The 16962-nt window shown below is 55.7% G+C and overlaps 2 protein-coding genes across 2 annotated transcripts; both read left to right on the top strand.

Moving 5' to 3' along the window:
- The first annotated feature begins 7669 nt into the window (after positions 1 to 7669).
- LOC129734216 (RIMS-binding protein 2-like) lies at positions 7670 to 8378 on the top strand. The gene has a single exon (XM_055696542.1). It carries the CDS (start codon positions 7727 to 7729, stop codon positions 8294 to 8296), a length of 570 nt encoding a protein of 189 aa, XP_055552517.1. The 5' UTR covers positions 7670 to 7726; the 3' UTR covers positions 8297 to 8378.
- Positions 8379 to 12135: 3757 nt separating this feature from the next.
- On the top strand, positions 12136 to 12654 carry LOC129734263 (olfactory receptor 14J1-like; the record flags this gene model as incomplete). The annotated part of the gene is made up of 1 exon (XM_055697001.1): positions 12136 to 12654. A coding segment is annotated over exon 1 (519 nt), but the record flags the coding sequence as incomplete, so codon positions are not given.
- Positions 12655 to 16962: the final 4308 nt, after the last annotated feature.

The following is a 16962-nucleotide window of genomic DNA, read 5'->3' as shown; positions in this document are numbered from 1 at the left end:
CAGGCTGCCCGGGCATGCTGGGGATGCTCCCAGGAGTCACTGTGGGCCATGGCCGGAGCAGTGCGCTCCCCAGCCAGCTCTGGGAGCCGAGCGGCAACTCCCTGTGGGGCCGAGTGCTGCCCTGGGGGCTGGCAGGGGAGCCGGCACAGGGGCTCTTCCAGCTGGGACACGGGGGCACGGGCGAAGGGCCGCAGTCACGCAGCCTCTCTCCTCGCCTTCTCTTGCAGACGGACAGCCCGGCGTGCAGGGTGGCAATGCCCTCCATCAGGGTGAGGCGGGAGGAGACAGCCCGTCTGCCAGCAAGGCAGGCAGCAGCACCACAGAAGGTGCACGCAGCTCGGGCACCAGGAGCTGCCAGCACTTGCTGCAAGCTCCTGCCTCTGCCAGCAGCAGCCTCTGCAGCTTCTGCCCAGGGCAGGGGAAAGGCCAGCAGCACTGCAACCAGCAGACACCGACAGCTTGTCCCATCTACTCGGGGCATCCCTGGTGAGCAGGGGAAAGCCAGCAGTGCGCAGAGCAGGAGGCATGCCCCACACAGCCCTGCAGCCAATGCCGCAGCTGGGAAGGAGACAAAGAGGTGCCTTTTGAGGAAGGACCCGGACAAGGTTTGCACTGGGAGCCACCGACCCAGCCAGCAGACAGCGGCACAGTGGCATCGGGAACACAGGCTGGGTGCGGCGAAGATGGCAAGAACAGAGGAGGTCCGGGCGGCCCAGAGTGGCAAGGCCTCTGCAGGTCAGCACGTGCGTGACGCACGTAAAAGCACCGGTGCTGCTGGCAGACTTTCTGTGCCAGTTTCCCTGGGCAGGCGGGATGTGGCTTCAGGGCAGCAGGGACAAGTGGAAGAGCGCCACCCCAAAACACAGCTGTCTCTCATAAAGACCAAGTGCAAAGGCAAGTCGCTGCGGGAGCACCAAGAGGCTCTTAAGGAGCATGTGGCCATGCCGTCAGTGAAGACGGAGGATCAGATGGCCACCATCACCACAGCCAGCAGACACCAACAGCTTGACTCATCTACTCGGGGCATCCCTGGTGAGCAGGGGAAAGCCCCCAGTGGGCAGAGCAGGAGCCATGCCCCACGCAGCCCTGCAGCCAATGCCACAGCTGTCTCCCAGCCCACCCGCACCCGCTGCCTCCAGAACCAGCTGCAGCAGGAGATGGCACTGTCCACCCAACCCATCCTGCAGCGGTTCAAGCGCGAGCTGCCTGCCTCCCCCTGCACGGCCCAGCCCGAGGGCTCTCCTGGCCACCAGGGCCATCAGGGGACGCAGAGCTCCTGCTCCTCTGGCAGAAACAGGCCCCACACCTTGGCGGCCCTGCAGGAAAGACCAACAGAAAGCCACAGTGCTGGGCCACAAGCCACGTGCCAGGCTGTGAGAGGTGCTCAGCTCCGGGTGATGGAGCGGGAGGACTTGATGCTGCCTGGCAGCGCATACAGCCATCTCCTGGAGCAGAGCAGACGCCTGCAGCGTCTTCTGAAAGACCTGGAGAGGCAACAGAGTGCCCTTGAGATGGAGAGCCGCCTCCTGGGAAAGGACGGTTCTCCAAGAGCGTGCAAGGAGGCAGGGAGACTGCAGCAGAAGAATGCTCAACTAGCTGCCCTCACCTTGCGGCTGGGAGAGCGAGCCAGGCAGCTGCAGGTGACCATCCATCGCCTGGTCAATGCTCGCGGGCCACTGCCCATCCAGCGCTCCGCTGAGCAACTGTGCCCGCCATTGCTTCCTCAGCCCAGGGGTGGAGAAATGGGAGAGCCCAGCAGAGCTCTGCTGGCACGGGACAAGCGGCACGACTTGGCACAGAAGGCAGCTGAGGGGCTGGAGGCCCGAGCAGCCGCAGATGAAGAGGGATCCTCTGATGTGAGCACCCCCGGGCAAGCTTGTGAGGAGTTGCAGGTGCAGCTCGCCAAGGTGACAAATGAAAACACCCACCTGGCTGAAGAAAACGCTCGCCTGCGTGGGCAGATGGCTTTGACAGAACAGGTTCAGGCTGAAAATGCCAACCTGAAAGGGCAGCTAGCGCGACTGGCAGAGGAGCGAGACTCTGCCATCCAAGCAACCATCTGTCTTTTTACCCAACTGGAAGCGGCCAAGCGCGAGCTGACAGCCATGAGGGACAGGGCAGAAAGGAGTCAACAGCTGGAGAGGGAACATGAGGAGACAAAGCTGGCCCACAGGGAGCACAGAGAACCCCTGCGAGCGTTTCCAGCCCCGCTGAAGGAACTGAGTGATCGGTTTGAGAAGCTAAAGAAATGCTTCCAGCAGCTGTTTCAGGAACTGGAATGGCTGGGAGGAGAAAGATCCAACAGCACCGTTTCCGAGCCGCAGCAGGCTAACCTGGGAGCAGACAAGGAGTCCGTCCTGCTGGAGGCTATGAGAAAACAACCGGCAGAGCTTCGAGCATTCATCGCTCGTTACAGCTATGATCCTTTCGATGGTCCCAACGAGCGGCCTGAGCTGGAGCTTCCGCTAGTTGCTGGACAATACGTTTACATCTTTGGAGACGCGGATGGAGACGGTTGGTACGTGGGAGAGCTGACCGACGGCACAAGGGGATTGATCCCCTCTAATCTCGTTGAGGAAGTTCCAGGTGACGGGCGACCTGATGACACCACAGTCTCCCCAGAGACAAGTGATTGGTGGCAGGGCATAGATGACGTCTGTCCTGTCTTCTCATAGAGCTTCTCATTAAACCTCTTTTAATGACCTCTCTGTGTAATCTCACTCCCTGTCCTGTTTGTCTGTGAGCTGAAGGGACTCTGTGCCTGCTATGGGGGACGTGGCGGGGGTGGACTGAGTGCCAGCTACTGGAGTCAAGGCCAGGCCGTAGGCAGCTCTGGCTTGTGGTGCCAGCTACTGGTGTGCGTCCCAGTGCAGCCAGTGGAGTGAGGGGGGGTCCGAGTGCAGCTACTGGAGCCAGTGGGGATCTCAGCCATCAGGCACTAGGGGTGCGTCCTGAGAAACCACAGGGTATTTGCGCTACAGTAGCATGTGCAGTAAAGAAAACTGGTCTTGCAGTTTGATCCAACGCTGCATCTGCAAACAAAACGAGGCGGAGGCATGAGGAACATGGATGGAAACCTCACCTGCCACACCAAAGTTACGCCACGGAAACTCTTCCCTTTTTGTCACCTGCCTCGGGTTTGGTAAATCTTTTGCCGAGTCTGAAGCAAAGGCCCATTGCCTCTTCTTCCTGTTTCTAACGGCTAACGTCTGGGTTTCACAGGCTGCTTTGTTGTGCGGCACCGCTTACACCCCAGAGTTGCCTTCATAAATGCATCCTTGTACTAGGAAAGGACAATCGCCTGTCATGCCAGTCATACCACTGTACTACCCTACCCGCAGGGCAACAGACCGCCCTGCTTGTAAGAGGATTTAATACAGGAAATAATCCTCAAGTATCTGGGTGTTTTAACAGTTTAATCACGTGCTTGCAGTCTGACTGCTGACACAATCTAACAAGAAAAAATATTAAGGGGGCTAAATCTGTGTTTCAAAAAAAGTGGGGTCTCTCTTTCCCTTCCTGAGAAAACTTGCTCCCTCTACGTTTCTGCCCTGTCATTTCATCTAGCAGCTTCGAAGAAGGGTTTCCCGGCCAGCTATTTTGATGTCATGGCGAGCTCTGAGATGTTTGAGTTTGTTCCTTTCACGCCCCCAGAACTTGGAGTCCTGTGGCTACAACAGCATCTCTGCTGCTGTACAAAAGCAGGGCCCTTGCCAGGTCCTCACGATAACGCACTTGATGGGCAAGGTGAACACGTTATTTTACACAGCTTCAGAAATCTCACTGCATTGTTGCCTGCGAAAAGCCACTTTCCTTTTGGCATTTGAGACACCTTTGAACACTGACCATAGAGCCCTGTGGCAACCTCTAGGCCTGGGGGAAACCTGCATTAGGGAGGAAATGCCTTAAGAGGAAACTCCCCTTAAGCTTTGAGTGTTGTTCTGTAGAAGGAAGAGAGTTGCCTTATTGCCCCAGGACGGGGTAGGGGAGCCCGGAGGCAGCGGTGCCTGAGCCTGGGACAGGGTTCTCCAGCCTGGAGGCCAAAGCTGTTGGTGGGACTCTTCCCTCCGGCCTCCTGCCTGGTCCCTGCAGGGGGCAGGGGACCCGTGCTGGGGCAGCAAACACTGCTGTAAAGCCTAAAGGTGTCCCCAGGGGCTGCCCCCAGCTCTGCCTGGGAGCTGCTGCCGTCAGATTCACCCACTAGCAAGCAGTTCCTGGTGCAGGAGTGACAACTGCGTGGAGGAGAACAGGTCTGGGTGTCTAATACCAAGGTCTCCAACATCAGCTGAGCAGCGTTTGTTTTAATGGTTTGGGTTTTTTTTTCTCCCCAGGAGTTTCCATAGTACCCCAAAGCCATTTTCTGTCAGAAAAGGTGCAGGCACGTGCACGAGACACGGGTGTTTCTCTGTGTTGTAACTGGGAGCAAAGGCGGCTTTTCTTTTCGTTCCAGCTGGAAGGGGAGCACAGAGCGTCAGCCCCAGGGAGGCAGCCCTGCTCCCTCGTCCTGGCTGTGGGTGTGAGCCCGTGCACGCTCCACCTCTGGAGGAAAGGCACTGAAGAAGAGCAGCCTGGGAGGGAGCTCCCAGAGCCGGCTGGGGAGAGGGCTGGTCACCCCGCGGCCCATGGCGACTGCCGGGAGCAGCTCGGCGTGGCCAGTGGCCTCTGGGCACGGGCCTGCGGGCCTCCCCTGCGTTGCTGTAGGCGGGCACCGGAGCGTCCCCAGGCCTGGGCGCCCTGTGTGGGAGCCATGCGTGGGGACAAGGCCCCGGGCGGTGGCAGCCAGAGCTGCTGCACGCACACAGGACTGAGCTCTGCAGAGGCTGCTGGCACCGGGGGGATGTGGGAGGTGCGGGCTCGGGCCTGCTGGGGCCTCTGTGAGGGGCAAGCAGGGGCTGCCCCACGCCGGGCACAGCCGGGCACAGCCAGTCCCCGCCAGGCTCCACAGCATCGCCAGGGCTTTGTGATGCAGGCGGCGCAGCGTGCCCAGAGGTCATTGTGATGCGGGTCCCCACGGTGACCCCGCGGGTATTTAAGGAGCCAGAGCCCTGGGGTGCCCACTCCCAGGAGAGCCACTCCCTCAGGAGGCAGCATCTCCCCTGGGTGACCATGGCCGGTCGTCGGCAGGCGCCGCCGAAGATGCCCACGCATGAGGAGGCAAACGCCCCCCCCCAGCCCAACAGCAGGCTGCCGGGCCTGCAGAACCGGTGCCAGGTGAGGGACGGGGCAGGAGGGGGAGGCCGGTGGTGGGACGGGGCCACGCGGAGCTGCCTTAGTGCCAGGGCCGGGCTTGCCGCCACTGTGGGGGCCGCTGTGCCAAGGCAGCCGCCTCCAGTCCTTGACTTCTCCTCCTCCTGCCCGCAGATGGGCCACAGGCGGCCGCTGGCAGTGCCGCAGGACAGCCAGGGACAGGCTTCGTCCCCCCATGGGAACAGGCTGCGACGGCTCCCCTGCCCACAGAGCTCGCAGGCCGCTGGGAGCCGACGCGCACAGGTAGGGAGCCCGAGGGAGCCCGGGACAAACGTCTTCCCGAGTCCAGGCGCTGCCGACAGGCAGGCGGGAGCTGCAGGAGGGGACGGGAGGGCCCGGTCACCTAGCAAGCTGAGCCCCCCAAGCCGTGCCTGCAGGCTGCCCGGGCATGCTGGGGATGCTCCCAGGAGTCACTGTGGGCCATGGCCGGAGCAGTGCGCTCCCCAGCCAGCTCTGGGAGCCGAGCGGCAACTCCCTGTGGGGCCGAGTGCTGCCCTGGGGGCTGGCAGGGGAGCCGGCACAGGGGCTCTTCCAGCTGGGACACGGGGGCACGGGCGAAGGGCCGCAGTCACGCAGCCTCTCTCCTCGCCTTCTCTTGCAGACGGACAGCCCGGCGTGCAGGGTGGCAATGCCCTCCATCAGGGTGAGGCGGGAGGAGACAGCCCGTCTGCCAGCAAGGCAGGCAGCAGCACCACAGAAGGTGCACGCAGCTCGGGCACCAGGAGCTGCCAGCACTTGCTGCAAGCTCCTGCCTCTGCCAGCAGCAGCCTCTGCAGCTTCTGCCCAGGGCAGGGGAAAGGCCAGCAGCACTGCAACCAGCAGACACCGACAGCTTGTCCCATCTACTCGGGGCATCCCTGGTGAGCAGGGGAAAGCCAGCAGTGCGCAGAGCAGGAGGCATGCCCCACACAGCCCTGCAGCCAATGCCGCAGCTGGGAAGGAGACAAAGAGGTGCCTTTTGAGGAAGGACCCGGACAAGGTTTGCACTGGGAGCCACCGACCCAGCCAGCAGACAGCGGCACAGTGGCATCGGGAACACAGGCTGGGTGCGGCGAAGATGGCAAGAACAGAGGAGGTCCGGGCGGCCCAGAGTGGCAAGGCCTCTGCAGGTCAGCACGTGCGTGACGCACGTAAAAGCACCGGTGCTGCTGGCAGACTTTCTGTGCCAGTTTCCCTGGGCAGGCGGGATGTGGCTTCAGGGCAGCAGGGACAAGTGGAAGAGCGCCACCCCAAAACACAGCTGTCTCTCATAAAGACCAAGTGCAAAGGCAAGTCGCTGCGGGAGCACCAAGAGGCTCTTAAGGAGCATGTGGCCATGCCGTCAGTGAAGACGGAGGATCAGATGGCCACCATCACCACAGCCAGCAGACACCAACAGCTTGACTCATCTACTCGGGGCATCCCTGGTGAGCAGGGGAAAGCCCCCAGTGGGCAGAGCAGGAGCCATGCCCCACGCAGCCCTGCAGCCAATGCCACAGCTGTCTCCCAGCCCACCCGCACCCGCTGCCTCCAGAACCAGCTGCAGCAGGAGATGGCACTGTCCACCCAACCCATCCTGCAGCGGTTCAAGCGCGAGCTGCCTGCCTCCCCCTGCACGGCCCAGCCCGAGGGCTCTCCTGGCCACCAGGGCCATCAGGGGACGCAGAGCTCCTGCTCCTCTGGCAGAAACAGGCCCCACACCTTGGCGGCCCTGCAGGAAAGACCAACAGAAAGCCACAGTGCTGGGCCACAAGCCACGTGCCAGGCTGTGAGAGGTGCTCAGCTCCGGGTGATGGAGCGGGAGGACTTGATGCTGCCTGGCAGCGCATACAGCCATCTCCTGGAGCAGAGCAGACGCCTGCAGCGTCTTCTGAAAGACCTGGAGAGGCAACAGAGTGCCCTTGAGATGGAGAGCCGCCTCCTGGGAAAGGACGGTTCTCCAAGAGCGTGCAAGGAGGCAGGGAGACTGCAGCAGAAGAATGCTCAACTAGCTGCCCTCACCTTGCGGCTGGGAGAGCGAGCCAGGCAGCTGCAGGTGACCATCCATCGCCTGGTCAATGCTCGCGGGCCACTGCCCATCCAGCGCTCCGCTGAGCAACTGTGCCCGCCATTGCTTCCTCAGCCCAGGGGTGGAGAAATGGGAGAGCCCAGCAGAGCTCTGCTGGCACGGGACAAGCGGCACGACTTGGCACAGAAGGCAGCTGAGGGGCTGGAGGCCCGAGCAGCCGCAGATGAAGAGGGATCCTCTGATGTGAGCACCCCCGGGCAAGCTTGTGAGGAGTTGCAGGTGCAGCTCGCCAAGGTGACAAATGAAAACACCCACCTGGCTGAAGAAAACGCTCGCCTGCGTGGGCAGATGGCTTTGACAGAACAGGTTCAGGCTGAAAATGCCAACCTGAAAGGGCAGCTAGCGCGACTGGCAGAGGAGCGAGACTCTGCCATCCAAGCAACCATCTGTCTTTTTACCCAACTGGAAGCGGCCAAGCGCGAGCTGACAGCCATGAGGGACAGGGCAGAAAGGAGTCAACAGCTGGAGAGGGAACATGAGGAGACAAAGCTGGCCCACAGGGAGCACAGAGAACCCCTGCGAGCGTTTCCAGCCCCGCTGAAGGAACTGAGTGATCGGTTTGAGAAGCTAAAGAAATGCTGCCAGCAGCTGTTTCAGGAACTGGAATGGCTGGGAGGAGAAAGATCCAACAGCACCGTTTCCGAGCCGCAGCAGGCTAACCTGGGAGCAGACAAGGAGTCCGTCCTGCTGGAGGCTATGAGAAAACAACCGGCAGAGCTTCGAGCATTCATCGCTCGTTACAGCTATGATCCTTTCGATGGTCCCAACGAGCGGCCTGAGCTGGAGCTTCCGCTAGTTGCTGGACAATACGTTTACATCTTTGGAGACGCGGATGGAGACGGTTGGTACGTGGGAGAGCTGACCGACGGCACAAGGGGATTGATCCCCTCTAATCTCGTTGAGGAAGTTCCAGGTGACGGGCGACCTGATGACACCACAGTCTCCCCAGAGACAAGTGATTGGTGGCAGGGCATAGATGACGTCTGTCCTGTCTTCTCATAGAGCTTCTCATTAAACCTCTTTTAATGACCTCTCTGTGTAATCTCACTCCCTGTCCTGTTTGTCTGTGAGCTGAAGGGACTCTGTGCCTTCCGAAGGGACTCATGTTCCTGAGCATGGGGACCTGCTCAAGGAGGAAAGATAGCAAGAAGTCAGAGGATAATTCTGTAAGCCAAGTGAAAGCTGTTTCTCCTAGATGCGCCCCCGGTGCCCCATGCCCCCCCTCTGCCGTTCCTAGGAGAGCTCCCTTCCGAGCCGTGGCTGGAGCTGTGCTGAGTGCTGGCCGAGTGTGCTGTGAGGAGCAGGGGCTGTGCCCGCTGGCTGCCCAGCAGTGAGCCCTGCTCTGCAGCAGGAGCTTCATGGGAACCGTGGGGGCAGGGGCCAATCCACTGCAGACAAGACAATGGCTCATGTGTTCCCAAAGGCTCAGCACCCCACTTCTAGGCAGGGACACCCAGGGCTCACCGTGTGCCCTGGAAGCAGCATAGACCTTGGGTGGACACCCCAGACAGATGTTTAAAGGGTTCCGACCATGTGAACTTCTTGAAAGAGAGTCAGCTCCTTCCCCAGCCTCACAGACTGCATTGCCCACAGCATCATCGGTTAGGGGAAAGCTGGGACACCTCCTTGCCGAGGACATGTCTGCACAGGAGGACCCACAAGGTCTGCGCCTGAGCTGGCAGCTGAAACCCCTATTGCCAGAGAGCCTGTCTGCAATGCCAATAGCATCTGAGCAAGGCCAGGAGAGAGACAAAGGGACACTCGGGAACTCCTTCCCCTTCCCCAGCCCGGCACACCACCTCCCAGACAGCAGCAGTGCAGGGCAGTCACCCTCAGGCTGTGCTCAGCGAGAAATGGCACCGTGGCAGCAGGAGAGATGCACTTCATCCCTTCTGCTGCTCTGCTGGACCAGGAGCTGTTGAAACACATGGAACCAACGGTCTAAAGGCTGTGCTGGGTGGGAGAGGAGAGCAGAGGTGTGTTGCTCAGGGAAGGCACCTGCACGGCAGACCATGGCCAGGAGGTGCCCCTATCTGCCCTGCATCAGGGTCCCCCTCAGCATCTCCCCCCCTCCCTGCCCAGGGCTCTGCTGCCTGCAGCTGTCCCTGCCAGCAGCTCTTTCTCTGGCCCCAGGGCTCTTCCCTGCCAGCGCTCACAGAGCCCAGCTCAGCCCCTGTGTGCCCAGCTCTGCCCTGCAGCCGCTCTCTGTCTGGCTGCCGCAAGGAACAGCTCCCCCAGAGCCTGAGGGAAAAGGAGAGCTGATGCTGGTTTCATCTGCAGCGTGCTGGGGAGGGAAGGCACTTGCTCAGCTTCCTCATCAACCTCCCTGTGATGCTTTCAGCATCTCAGCCGCTGCTCTGACCTGCACAGCTGAGTTTCCATTGCCACCAAGAAGAGACACAGAAAAGCGGCAGCAGAGATTCAGGCAAGCACAGAGCCAAGCAGGAAAGCCCTGCCATGAACGTGCTCATGGAAAGTCCCCTTGGAAATGACCTGGAGATGTGAACAGCTCTGATATATGCAGCACCAACACAAAATCAGTCAGACCTTCTCCTGCTGGGGGTCGGCCCTTCCACACAACCTGGCCCTACACAAAGCTGCCTGTCTACAGAGCACTGGCTGGGTACAGGTTCCTTGTTTGCAGGTAGAATAATGGTCAGGTGAGACTGAGCCTGGTGGATCCAGCAAAGGCAAAGCTCCTTTTGTCCGTGGGATAGGAGTCACTGAATGCACATAGGAAGACTCAAATAAAACCCTCTGATATTTCAAAGTTACGATTCAGGAGTCTAGGGGACTTGTCCTTATTAAGAACTCCTTTATCATGTATTCCATCGCATTCCCATAGAGTAAAAAACTAAAAACAGAGACTCAAAAAAGTACTTTACCTTTATACTAACCTTGCTTTGTACTTCTTTTTGAAACCACCAATGGAAAATATTCTGGCAGTGAGCGGAATCTGTGAGCAGCCCTGAAGCACACAACAGCCTCTTATTAAGAGATAAGCACTTCCTTGTGTGGGGGTCATTCCTTGAACCCACAGTTTTTCGCCACAGCCGCACGGGAGCCCCCCGGCAGGCTGAGAGCTGCCCCTGGCAGGCGGCAGAGCCCCTGCCCCAGCACACAGCCCCCTGGGCTGCAGGGACCCTGCTGGCAAGGACAGCCCTGGGCACCCCTGCCTGCACAGCCACCTTCACAGCCCTGCAGCCGGCCCTGGCACAAGGCAGCCCACATGCCCTGGCCCTCCCACGCTGCAGCAGGGAAGCCCTGCTCTGCAGCACACTGGCCTCCTCCACAGCAAAAGGCTCCCACACGGTCTCACAGGCTGGGGGGGCCCAGCTGCTGCAGACCCGGCTAGGAACTGCAGAGGCATTGCCCTGCAGCCACACACTTACCGGCTCCAGGGCTCTGCAGATTTCTCCAGCAGGGAGCTCTCAGCAGCCCCCCACCAAGGGCTGCTTTTGAGCTCTCCCTGCCTCCCTCCTCTGCCCCTCTGGGCTCCCTCCAGCTGTCCCTGGGGCTGCAGGGGAACCTGCTGGGCAGCAGGATGAGGCAATCCCTCACGGGCCTTGCCTCTCCTGGGGGGACACACTTATTTCCAGCAGTGGCAATTCCCTTACTAGAAAAAGTTTTCTGCAGGAGTATCAACTTTTGTTAACCCATTACTAGAGAGGACACCAGGAAGACTGCAGCAAAGGATCTAAATACTCCTTAAGAAACCTGTATCTGTGTCTGCTTCTGGTGGATTTACAGTCAGGAGTTGGTTTTACAGACAGGAGCAGGTTTTACAGAGAGGATGTCTTCAGAGCTTCAGTAAGCCCTGCAGAGCCCATTTCAGCACTTCATTGCACAGTCCGAGGGCTCAAGACTCAGCTCTCCTTTGCCCAGGCCATGTCTCTGCTCTGAAGCAAAGCCTTTGCACCCACGGGCTCGGGGACACTGGGTACCAGGTTGCCTGGGAACCAGAAGGACAGACCACCTCCCCTCACTGTGCACTCACCCACAGGCAATCCTCTTGCCTCACAGACCTCACTCTGTTCCACCGGAGGGCAGCAAAAATGCTCTGCTTTTCTGACATCTGAAAATACTCAACAGGAGAGATGGGGGGGAGCTGTGAAAAAAACTCAAGCTCTCTTACAATGCCTTCACCCTTCCCGTTCCTTAGCACTGGCGCTGCAGACGCTGACCAGCCCTTCTGCGTTGGCACTGGTTTCAGAGGACAAAGTTAAACACCAGGACTGGTCCCTGCCCCCACCCACTGCTGCAGAGTGGGGCTGGCTGGTCAAGAGCCCGTGGGCAGATGCCCTGCTCTTCATCACCCACACGGCCAGCACCAAGCAGGGCTGCAGCCACACAGCGGCAGGAAGGTCTCCGAGAAAAGAGAGGGATGTCTGTGTGTGACGGGGGGATGGTCTGTGGGAAATGGCTTTGATTTTGCTTGCAGAAGTCTCCCCTAAATTATCACTGTCTTTTTCTCCTGTGACAGGACCATATGCCCAGAGGCAGCACATGTCCAACAGCAGCTCCATCACCCAGTTCCTCCTCCTGGCATTGGCAGACACGCGGGAGCTGCAGCTCTTGCACTTCTGGCTCTCCCTGGGCATCTACCTGGCTGCCCTCATGGCCAACGGACTCATCATCACTGTATGTGACCACCACCTGCACACCCCATGTACTTCTTCCTCCTCAAACTCTCCCTCATCAACCTGGGCTCCATCTCCACCACTCTCCCCAAAGCCATGGCCAACTCCCTCTGGGACACCAGGGACATCTACTCAGGATGTGCTGCACAGCTCTTCCTGATTGTCTTTTTCCTTTCAGCAGAGTGTTCTCTCCTCACCGTCATGGCCTATGACCCCTACATGGCCATCTGCCAGCCCCTGCACTACGGGACCCTGCTGGGCAGCAGAGCTTGTGTCCACATGGCAGCAGCTGCCTGGGCCAGTGGGTTTCTCTATGCTGCGCTGCACACGGCCAATACACTGTCACTGCCGCTCTGCCAAGGCAATGCCCTGGGACAGGTCTTCTGTGAAATCCCACAGATCCTCAAGCTCTCCTGCTCACACACCTACCTCAGGGAAGTGGGGCTAATTGTGGCTGGTGCCTCTTTATTCTTTGGCTGTTTTGTTTTCATTGTTCTGTCCTACGTTCAGATCTTCAGGGCTGTGCTGAGGATCCCCTCTGAGCAGGGACGGCACAAAGCCTTTTCCACGTGCCTCCCTCACCTGGCCGTGGTCTCCCTCTTTGTCAGCACTGCCATGTTTGCCCACCTGAAGCCCCCCTCCATCTCCTCCCCATCCCTGGACCTGGTGGTGTCAGTTCTGTACTTGGTGGTGCCTCCAGCAGTGAACCCCCTCATCTACAGCATGAGGAACCAGGAGCTGAAGGACGCACTGAAGAAGCTGATGCAGTCAGGTGTCTCTCAGCAGCACTGAACTGCCTGAATCTCCTCACAAGGCATTTGCAGGTCATCTCTGGAACTTCCTGTGCATTTAGCGCTTTTAATGTCACAATTGTGTTTCTCCTAGAATGTTTGCATGCACTCCACTTTCTCAATAGCATGAACCCAGCCTGCCTGACCAGCCTGGCTTTTGTACGTTTGCATCCAGGATGGTGCAGCTGGACTCCTGTGTCACATCTCTGTAATTTAAGGGGCTTGTGTAGTGGAGACATCTATCAACTTCCCAGGAGAGTAAAGCACCAGTGTAGAGCTCAGCTGTGTGAGTGTGCAAAGTTGGGGCAAATAACAGGGTGGGGGCACGCGGCAGGGTGTCCTGGTGCAAATCCTTGGGTCACGGTGAAGGAAGCAAGGCAGTGATCGGGTGGGACACTGTCACAACGGAGGGAAGACACAGTCACTCAATATGAGTGATCAGCAGACTTCGTTTATTGTCTCTTACAGTCACCTTTTATGCCTTCTTATAATTAGCTCATACACATTACAAAAGTTAAGCTCATTATTGGTTAGTTGCCTAAATACCAAGTCCGCCCCTAGTTTCTCTTCTGTAGTTATCTGTTCCCACCTGCAACATTCTTTTCCCACCGAAATCTTCCTGTTATTGTGTAACAAGGACAGCCAAAGACAGTGTATTTTGCTTTACTTCAGATAAGCTGAGAGCGATGTGCATTTTTGTCCAGCCAGCTGGACTATGTCTATGTGACCCTTTTCAGCTAGCCAGTTATCCACAGGACACAGGGCTCTGCTCAGTGCCATGTTCCCTGGATACCCAGGGGAAGCTGCCCCAGGTGCCCCAAGATGTCCTAAGCATCAGTCGTTTCCTTTGCTTGTTGTACACCCCAGTCGCTACGAGGAACATTTGCTGCATGGTCAGCTCTGTCATCCTTAGTGGCTCAGTGATACCCAACTCCATTGCAACTCTAAATGTAAATGGAGCCACTTTCCTACTGTCACTGGTTACACACAAGTCCCATAGCTCTTGCCACAGTTGGCCGCTCAGCCAAGGCTGTGGTCAGACATCTCCAAATAGATCATGTCCTCACGGCTTTGCTTTGAGAAATAGTAAACCACTGACTGTAGTAATCCCACCAACTGGCCTGGGTCCAGTCTTTCACTCTCGATGTTATCTCAAATAAAACCCAGTTTCTCAGCCTCTCCTTGTCCATAACATGATCCAGGTCCCAACCATCCTTCTGGCTTCTGCAGGACTTGCCCCATTCTGGCAGGGTCTTTCTTGTGCGGGGGAGCCCCATTGTGGGCTCAGCAGTCCTGATGTGGTCCTGTGGAGGGTTAACCATGGCCAGCACCCAGCCAGCCCCGCAGCTGCTCATCCGCTCCCCTGACTCAACAGGAAAAAAGCAGAAATTATACCAGCAATGTTCATTGGTCATGGCCAAAATGTGTCATATTAAAATTCAATTTAATTTATTGCCAATTAAAAAATACATGGATTTTGAGAAACCAGGACTGAAACATAAAGACCATTGCCCTGACAGTTTCTCCAAGGGCCAAATTACTCCATTGTTCCCAATTCATCTACACACCAACACCCTGAGAGGTGCAAGGGTGCTGCGATGGAGAGACAGGACACTGCTTGATGCAAGCAAATGTTGATTTATTGTATACAATCATGAGTTTATATATGTTACCAGAGGCTGCGTGCTTTAAACAGATTGGTTCCTTAAGCTAAGCATTACATACTAGGCAATCCCTGTTTGGTTAACTACAAACAAAGGACACTTTAAGTAAGTTTTTACACTCATCAATTAACAACAAAGTGTTACTTCTCCCTGGCTCCATCTGTTCCTCATCTCCTTACCTTTTCTCGGCCTGACTCATCTTGTTGGTTGTTATCTATTCACCCTCCTTATCCTCCCAGGGTTTGTGGCCTACAAGCTAGAGCACGTTCCTTTCAGCTAACTGATTGTTACTTATGGTCCTGATTTCCAGGCCCCCTCCTACATCTCCCCCTTCTTGTTTTTGAGCAATCCAAATCCCGTTTGTTTTAAACGTGCATTCGATCAAGTTACTCATCACTCCTTGTAAGCGTTGAAACAAACAAGGAACACATAATACTACAACCAACAATACTGTCAATACCATCAATGCTCCTTTGATTATGGTTTGTAACCAGCCCCCTAACCCAAGGCTTGAAAGCCAGTCAGAAAAAGGATCATGTCCTTCAGTAACATGCTTCATATTCTTGTGCAGTGCTGCTAATTTCTGAGCTATGCTTTTTGAGTGATCAGACAAATTCATACAACACATTCCTTAACGATGTTCACTACAGGCTACTCTCTACTGTTCGTGCTGATTCCTTATCTTCTACAGGTGACATCACATTCCTCCTTTGTTCTGTCTCATCCTAGTTTCTTCTCATACTCCCTCAAAGTTATTTAACTCTTTGCTGCAGGATTTCAGCTGCACATTGTCAAAGCAAGGCCAAAGCTGCACTTTATCTATGTCAAAACAAACCACTGTCTCTGTTCTGTACAATTCTACAATTCCCCCTTTTTGTTTTTGAACAGCTAGTACCAGGTTTGCCGTGTTCTGCGGGGCCCTTGCAAACATGACAGCAGCCAAGGCAATAGCAAACAAACAATACTGCACATTGAGTGAATGGATGCCAAAAAGGCTGACATTTCCTCAGATTTTGATAACATGTTGCTGCAGTGGGGCGCCTAAAATCCACACAGCACGTACCATCAAAATCCTCACAGCCATGTCCTTGAGCCAACAACAAAAGCCAATAGTTGCTCTGTTTTGTATGTCATAGTGGCAAATTTGACTCACATTCTTAACTGCCTACCAGACAAGGTGATTTAACTCTTTAATGCTTTCCCTGCTGTTACTCTGGATAAGAGAAGAACCGCTGAATCTTTCCTACTCTCCTTCACAATACCCAGCTGTTCTCTCATCTCTTGTTAGGTCAAATATTCTCCAGCTTCCTCTCCTACATCTCTCTCCAGACATTCTCTATCCTCCTCTTTTTTGCTTGTTAATTCCAAAGAGACAAAGGTTGTGTGTAGCTGGGTGACCATGACCTGATTTATGTTACAATCAACTAAACACTGAATACAGGAAAAAAAGGTATGGGAGTTGTAAGGCAAACATCAATAAGGTGGTTAAAGATAATTATAATAAATCCTGTAATACTTTTGATCCATGGCCCAAAGTTTCCCAGCCACGAGAAGAGACCAATGGCATCCCGCCCCTGGCTCTGCTGCAGATTTTTGTTTAAGGCTTTTAAGTTTTGTATGCTTTTGTGGATTGATTCAGAGTGGTCACTCAGATTCACATAGCACATCCTATCAAAGTCTTCACACTCGTGTCCCTGTTTTAATACTAAAATTTAATAGCAACTCAGTTCTGTAGCAAGATATGACGGACAGAATCAACATCTGTTAAGAAGCCAGAAAAAAAAAAAAAGAAAAAAAAAGAATAGTATTTGTGGTATTACTTTTTTTAGCAAGCTAGCAGCCTAATTTACTAAGCAAGTTAAGAGTGTGTACTATTCTACAGAAGAGATTAGAGAAGCAAAAAAATGTGTTATGCTGCATTGCAGAGCACAACCTGAGAGTTACAGTCAGCTGTGAGTTCTGCATTATAATCATTTTGACACATGTTGGCGTTGTGATTGTGAAAGTTGCCATTTACAATTTTCATTGGCATTATCATAGCTGGTTGTTTAAAAAAGCAACCCTTGAGCTTCCTCATGCTCGACTTGTTGCAAAATATTCTGAAGCCGATCAATAAAGTTAGTACATGACTCTTTAGGACCCTGCAAGACTGTGGCGAGTGACTCGCTAGAGGCTCGCCCAGGCTCCCCCATCCTGACTGCCTTAATAGCCATCTCCTTCATCTGCAAATAGTTGTCCCTGGGATACCTTGCCTGGGTCACAGAATCAGCACAACTATTTTCTCCAGCCAACTGCTCACAGTTAACAGCAATTCCCCAATTAAGGTTTTCAATCAAGGCCACTACAGGTAGCTCACAAAAATCAGATAACCCCATCATAAACTGTGTCAGAGTTAGTACCATACAAAGCAATGACTTCCAGTCATGCAGTGTGAGTGTATAAGGCTCTGCCATCACTTCAAGAAGGGACATGGCAAAGGTATTATGAATCCTCCCTTCCCCCACTGCTTTAACTCTTTAACAGCCTCGTATTGCACAGGCTGCCACTCTCGAGGTTGCTTTATCTGACAAAAT

This window comes from Falco cherrug, chromosome 19, assembly GCF_023634085.1.
Source record: "Falco cherrug isolate bFalChe1 chromosome 19, bFalChe1.pri, whole genome shotgun sequence".
In the NCBI taxonomy this organism is placed as follows: domain Eukaryota; kingdom Metazoa; phylum Chordata; class Aves; order Falconiformes; family Falconidae; genus Falco; species Falco cherrug.
This window is presented reverse-complemented; position numbering and strand designations above follow the sequence as displayed.